Genomic DNA, 7,204 nt, shown 5'->3' with positions numbered 1-7,204 from the left:
CCTACACCCCTCTCAGCCAAAGGCCCATGGTCCCACAATGCAAGGAAATAAGTTTGGTTAAAAAAATAGTTGTTTCTCTCTCTGGTGATCCCATCACGTGTTCTGTCACTTCCAGTGGGCGTCAGCAGAGGCTGCCTCGGTGCCAGACTCACAACTGTCTCTCTGTTTTTCTGATCCCTGTTCAGTGTCGGGAATTGCACTTGGCTTCTTTGTATATTCCATGGTATATGACTATGGAGACATCCGTGTATCATCAGGCATGCGGATAAAAAACAAAGTATGGTATATGTGTGTGCTGGATAGAAAAACTGAAAATTCACAGTTGGGCAACAGCTTTATTAAGACCAACTGAAAGTTCACAACATCTCTGGAAATGTTTAAACCTGTAGAATCCAGAATGGGTTGATTGGGGGAAACAGAAGTTGCAACAAAGTATGGCCATGTTTTTTGACACTCGGTGCATGTCACACCCAACACATTTACAAAGAAAGAAAGGCCACTGGCATTTTTAACAAATGAGGGAGGAATTAAATGTGAGAAGTGGGTAGAGATTTCCAGTCAACTTTCAGCTGACAAGAACCACCAGGAAGAATATTTTGTCTTGTAATCTGGAAGACATTTGAAACATGTCAGGTATTGGGGAAGCTTAGCTGTAGTGGCAGGAACATTGGATGTTTAAAGAGATGTGCATTCTGTTTGTAGTCTATTTCTTGCATCTACCCAAGTGGGCAGTCAGAAGCTGAACCCAACAAGAGTCTTCATCTGGAAAAGAGGAGTGTTGACCTGACAAAAGCCAAGTACAGGTGCCACTGAGTTACTGTATATACTCATGTATAAGTTGAGGACAGGTTTGGGGGCTAAAATTATGCATTTTGAAATGACCTGTGGGCAACTTGTGGGTCATTTCATCCCGAGGGGAATGTGCCAGTGGCACCTCAAGCAGGCAGCCGAGCATTTAAAAAGGCCAGAAGCAGCACCATGGCAGAGAGAGAAGGCAGATTGGTGCTTCTTTTAGGTTCTCCCAGGATGGAGTAAGCTGTCACCTTTCAGCACTCTATACAGAGAAAGTTTCATTTTGTATTAAGAATCAAGCTACAGTACTTGCAAAGTCCCATAAATAATTCGGCCTTGGCTTTTTGTGTCAATTTTTCTTCTAGACTTATACATGAGTATATACATTAAATTAATGATTAAATATCCTTTCTCCATGCAAATCTATGCAATGTTTACATCTCCACTGAAGTTCTTTCTTTTCTGGAAAAGTAAACTTCTGAGTGCATTTGTGTGAGTTATTTAAAATGTCTGCCATACTGAAGTTTTTGTTCATCTCTATAAGCACAAAATTGGTGATGCTGGAAGTACTTGGACGTATGTAAAATTCAGTCATCCTCTCTATTGGTGGGCTTGGGATAGATGTATTGCAGAAAAATGGTATTTGTCCTTCCAACATGTGGCCAAACTTTCCCATTGCATTAACCCCACCACAAGATCACTCCTACAACAAAACAAACAGGAAGCAGCTTTACAGAAAAGTAAATTACAAGCATAATATTTCCATGTCTTATTCTTATCCTACTTAGCAAGAGTTGTTGGTATCCAGCTAAGGGGGGGATCAAATAAAAGAGGCAGCTTGTGACCACAAAGCACAATCAGTCGATCAGCATTTAGCATTACAGCTGTCACATTTTGTTTCCTTCTTAAACAGGCACCATATCTTTAATGGGTACAGAATGAACAGAAATTAAATAGCAACAGCTCTCCACCCCTGTTTGCTATGTGAAGAAAAAGCTGCCTCTGTTGAATGTGTGCCTGACACACAGTGATTAAAAGACAGTGAAATGGGACGGGTTATCTAAATACAAATTCAGGAATGGAGTAGTTGAAACTTGTACCTGAGTCCACTCCACCTCTTGCAGTATTTAGGAAGGTTGTGTGTGGAAATATGCAATGTAGGGGAGGGGAGAAATAAGAAACAGGTCCTTGGTCCTGAGATTTGGGAAGCACACATTAGAAAGAACAGACACCTGTGCTACGGATTCAGCCCCAACTAACATACTGCTACAAAAAAACCTTGAGTAACAGAAAAAGCCAGGCATCTCCAAGGTTGCATCTGTGCTGTACAATTAATATAGTTTCACAGCACTTTAACAGCCATGGCCTCATACTATGGAATCCTGGGGTTTGTAGTTTGTTAAGATTTGCACTCCTTGGCAGAGAAAGCTAAAAAATCTTGCATAATTCCAGGACAATGCTATGACATCTTGTCATTGTCTTGGAATGATGTCATAGCATTGAACTATCGAACTGCATTAATTCTACAGTATTAATGTGCCCCAAGTAGCTGGATGCAGGTACTGCCTGCAATCTCTACCTAACATCATGGAGTGCCCTATTTGTCAGCCCAGTGTGACCAAAACCAGAAGAGCAAATACAGCTGGAGCAGCATCACCAGCTGGAAACATCCCGGGGCCTGAGTATAGGAAAAAGTCATATCTTTAAAGTTAAACATCCCAGGATCCTATCACAAGGCAGAGCCCTTGCCTCACCCAAAACAGTCAACAAGTCCCCTGGACACAGTGTGACTGACAGAAAGCCATTTTTCAATGTCTTTTGCTGGCATCTGCCCAGCTTTGGGATCTGGGGCAATGTTTCCCAGACCCGAAGCCAGATGGCTGACTGACTCATTCAACGTCTGATCTCCCTTTTGCGGTGCCGAGCTTTTCTCTGATCTGCAAACAGACAGGCTAGGCAGAGACACAAGGCAGACATCCCAAAAGCCCAGAGCTCCGTCCCCGAAACTAGGGACAGGGTGAACAAATAGTGAACAGAATAGGTTTCTCCCAGAACTACCTGTGTCCCTGAAGGAAATCTGCTCCCAAGGAAAAAACAACTTTCCATCAGGCTTCTTCTACATATTCTGCAAAGTTACATAGAGATACCAGTCTCTTGTTCATGTGTTTGTTTTCTACTCCTGCACCCAGTGCCCTGCAGAGATAAATGACATTGCCAAGCCTCCCTGTATTTCTGCTCTCTCTGAGGAGGGTGTAGGCCACAAATACAGCATTTTAGGCCCAAAAGTGATACAGAAACCATGTTGGGAGGCAGTGTGCCTCCATCTGTGAGACACAGAGGTCAAACAAATGAATATGGCTATATCTCCAGTTTGTGAACTACCTAAAGCTAATGATAGTGGGTTATTACCCCGATCTCCCATCTGAAAGTCACTTCTTATACTCTTCATATGCCCGCGCTTCTTTTAAACATTTGAGTGAATCTTTCCCTTTTGCTCTGGCCCACATTTATTTATTTATTATTTATTTCGAGGTTTTATATACCGACCCTCTCACCTTCAAAGAGGGATTCACATTCGATTCCTTTTCAAATACAGGCTGTCCCCAAGTTACAAACAAGATAGGTTCTGTAGGTTTGTTCTAAAGTTGAATGTGTATGTGTATGTAAGGAAAGGGTGTTTGTTTTGCTGTCTGTGCCCCTGTTCCAAAGATTTCACCTCACTTTCTGGAGCTCCTGGTGGCACAATGGGTTAAACCCTTGTGCCAGCAGGACTGTTCAAATCTGGGGAGAGCGGGTTGAGCTGCCTCTGTCAGCTCCAGCTCCCATGTGAGGGCATGGGAGAAGCCTCCCACAAGGATGGTAAAACATCAAACATCTGGGCGTCCCCTGGGCAACATCCTTGCAGATGGCCAATTTTTTCACATCAGAAGTGACTCGTAGTTTCTCAAGTCTCTCCTGACATGGGGAAAAAAACCATCACTCTCTCTCCCAGTGACAATTGGATTTTGAAAAATGTGGCTTGTTGTGGAAACAAGTCGCTTCTGGTCACTTCTGGAGTGAGAGAATCAGCAGTCTACGAAGACGTTGACCGGGGGACACCCGGATATCTTGCAATCCTGCAGGGAGGCTTCTCTCATGTGCTCTGTTTGTTTGTTTGTTTGTTTTTAATGCAATACAACTGTTTTGGTTCACTCCTGACATGATAAATAAAATGTGAAAACAAGGATTGGTGCTAAAGCTCCAGTGGAAACACCTTTTCCCATTTCCCCATGATCACTCTTTCAGGAGTGAATTTCCTTTCTGATCGAGTGGTAGATTTCTCTGACTTCCTGTTGTCTCACCCCCATTCTTAACTATGAGTTGTTTGTAACTCGGGGACTCCCTATATCCAATCTTTCCTATCCTGTTTATGAAGACCTTTGTGAATTTTGGAAACTTCTCGTCTGAGTAGACAAAACAAATAAAATCCCACTGCCATTATTTTGATAAAGTATTTTGAAGGAGGAGAAGCAGTTGAGATCCTCAGTCCTAACACAGAAATAAGTCACCGCATTTAATCTTTCTACTCGCAGTCCTCCTGCTATTCTCCCCTGTACAACACAGCAGCTCAAATGGTGTGAAGCTTTCAGGACTGAGAACAGTTTTGTATTAAGAAGAGCTACATATTTCAGAACATGGATCTCTGTGTCTGAACTAAAGCCCCAAAGCGGAGGCAGCAGAGAGCAGATCACAAACATGCTTACTTTTCTTGCAGGAGTGGCTACACTTTGTGGGAATTCTTCCACAAATCAAAAGAGAAGTTTTGTGGCCCATCTCTCCAACCACAAGGCCATTTTCTTTTTGGTGAGGCAGACAAAAATGTAAACTGAATTCTAGGCCACTACCAGGCCACATAAACTTAACATATCACTTGGCACAGTAATGGCAGGCCAAATAACCTAAGTGCATCACTTGGCACGCTTATGCCACTGGCGTGCAACTCTTGCTTTATCAGTTCATCAGCCAGAGCCGACCAGTTACCTGTTTTATCATCCCAGGCCTGCAAGGTTCTGTGCACTACTGTCTTTCTCACTTACACACTCCACTAAAGCTCTGCCAAGATTCTCATTTTCGACGCCGAAGTGGATCAGCCCGGGACAGAAGGTGCTGGAAGGCTCTGCGGAAGTCCCGGTTGAAGATAGTGTAAATGATAGGGTTGAAGCTGCTGTTGCAGTAACCGATCCAGAAGAAGACTTTGAAGACAGTCCTGGAGATGCAGCAGTCTTCCCCGAGCACAGATTCGAGGCTGTACATGAAGAAGAACGGAAACCAACAGAGCACAAATGCTCCAATGATGAAAGCCAGGACAAAAGTGAACCTGCGCTCCCGGGCCTGCATCAGCCGGTGGGTGGAGAAGGACATGTCCCGACTTCGGCGCCTCTGCTGGCCAGGGGAGAGGGGCAGGTCCCGACTTCTGCGCTTCTGTTGGCAGGAGGGCACAGACCAAGAGAGCTGTGGGGTCTTGCCTGGGCTGGCCCCACTGTTGCCCATCTCTTCCACCATCCTCCTTTGCCAAGAGAGATGGGGCACGCTTGGCCGGATGTGGGCAAGCTGGCTGAGCTCGGAGACTTCGGTCTGCCCTTCCTCCGAGTGCTGCTGGATGCTCACCCTCCTGGCGTCACACTTGCCCACTGAGTTGAAGGTGGGATGAGAGGCCCGCCTCGCTGCAATGACCACAGAGTTGCTGCGCTTGGCCACTTGGTAGATCCGGCAGTAGACGGCCACCATGATGAGGCAGGGGGCAAAGAAGGAGGCCGAACAGGAAGCCAGCACATACCAGGTGTCGTCGTTGAGCAAACACACATTGTCCTCGGGTGATGTCTTGAAAAGAGGCGGCAAGGCGACGAAGGCAGCAATGACCCAGACAAAGGCGATGGTGGCCTTGATCCTCCGGGGACTCCTTTTGAGGTTGTACCGGGCGGCCCGGGTGACCGCCCAGTACCGATCCAGGCTGATGGCACAGAGGTGCATGATGGAGGAGGTGCAGAAGAGCACGTCCAGCGACAGGTAGAGCCGGCACCAGAGGTTGCCAAAGCACCAGTAGTCCATGACCTCATTGGCCAAGGAGAAAGGGAGAATGAGGGTGGCCACCAGGATGTCCGCCACGGCCAGAGAGACCAAGAAGAGGTTCTGAGGAGCCCGGAGTGCCCGGCTGGTGCACACGGCCAGTACCACCAGCACGTTCCCCATCAGTGTCACACAGGCCATGGCCAGCACCGCCAGCAGGATGAGCGCCGTCTCCAGGGGCGTGTAGGGAAGGCCGATGGGCACACTCCGGTTGGCCGATGATCCATTGTGCTGCGGCTCCATCCCCTTCAGCCCCAGCCCAGGCCATGGGAGAGCCCAGAAAGGCCTGCACACTGCTCACAGGCGCCGGCCTTCCTCTGGCCCCCTTAAAGCGCTGGGCCCACTTCGCCTCCGAGAGGGGCGCCCAAAGTTGCTCTCCTCCTGCCAGGAGACATCCTAGACGGGGCCACCAAAGGGCACCGCATCCGGTTTTAGAGGCGAGGCGCAGATTGCAGTCGGGGCGGGAAGTCCGATGGCTCGGCTGCTCCAGAAAGTGCGCGCATCCCTTGCGGCTGCCTCGGCTGCCTTGACCCCGCGGCGTCGGGCCGGCCAGACCCTCCAAAGGCTCCTCGATGTGGCGGGACCCCTCGATTCCGCTCAAGCCGCAGCCTCCCTTTCCGCGGGTCCTCTGCGCGCGCCCTCCTTGCGCCCGTCCCTCGGGAAGAGACAGAGAGAGGGAGGGAGGCAGGGAGGGAGGGAAAGAAGGAACGAAAGAAAGAAAGAAAGAGGGGAGGGCTCTCCAGAACTTGGGTGGACGGGGGGGGGGGGGGTGGCTGCCCAGGCAGGCAGGCTCCCGTCCAGCTCCGACTGGCTTTGGATGCAGGGGAGGAGGAGCCCAGGAGCGCGGAGAGGGCGAGCTTGCCCCGCTGCCCCTTGCCTGGCGCACTCGCCTACCTTCCCAGGTAGCGAAGGGAACACAAGAAGGGCCCGGCCCGGCACTTCCGCGCAGGAGGGGCTCCCTCCCATCCAACTTCCCAGCCAGTCTCCTGCTTAGAGGGCAGGGCAGCCAGGAGCGAGCAGGGCGGGGTCTGAAGCCCTCACCCTCGCCTCACTAGGGAGCCTCCAGAAACTAACGGGACCAGCACTCCTCCAGTCAAAACTTCCCTGGACTATTCAGCAGGCCTGGGCCAACTTGGGCCATCCAGGTGTTTTGGACTTCAACACCCACCATTCCTAACAGCCTCAGGCCCTTTCCTTTTCCCCCTCAGCCGCTTAAGCTTAAGCGGCTGAGGGGGAAAAGACAGGGGCCTGAGGCTGTTAGGAATGGTGGGTGTTGAAGTCCAAAACACCTGGAGGGCCCAAGTTG

General features: G+C 49.1%; 1 protein-coding gene across 1 annotated transcript; it reads right to left on the bottom strand.

Moving 5' to 3' along the window:
- Positions 1-315: 315 nt before the first annotated feature.
- LOC132769058 (alpha-2Da adrenergic receptor-like) lies at positions 316-6,587 on the bottom strand. Its single transcript, XM_067463646.1, has one exon. The coding sequence runs from the start codon at positions 6,139-6,141 to the stop codon at positions 4,897-4,899; it is 1,245 nt and encodes a 414-aa protein (XP_067319747.1). The 5' UTR covers positions 6,142-6,587; the 3' UTR covers positions 316-4,896.
- Positions 6,588-7,204: the final 617 nt, after the last annotated feature.

The sequence above is a fragment of the Anolis sagrei genome, chromosome 2 (genome assembly GCF_037176765.1).
Source record: "Anolis sagrei isolate rAnoSag1 chromosome 2, rAnoSag1.mat, whole genome shotgun sequence".
NCBI classification, from domain to species: Eukaryota; Metazoa; Chordata; class Lepidosauria; order Squamata; family Dactyloidae; genus Anolis; species Anolis sagrei.
This window is presented reverse-complemented; position numbering and strand designations above follow the sequence as displayed.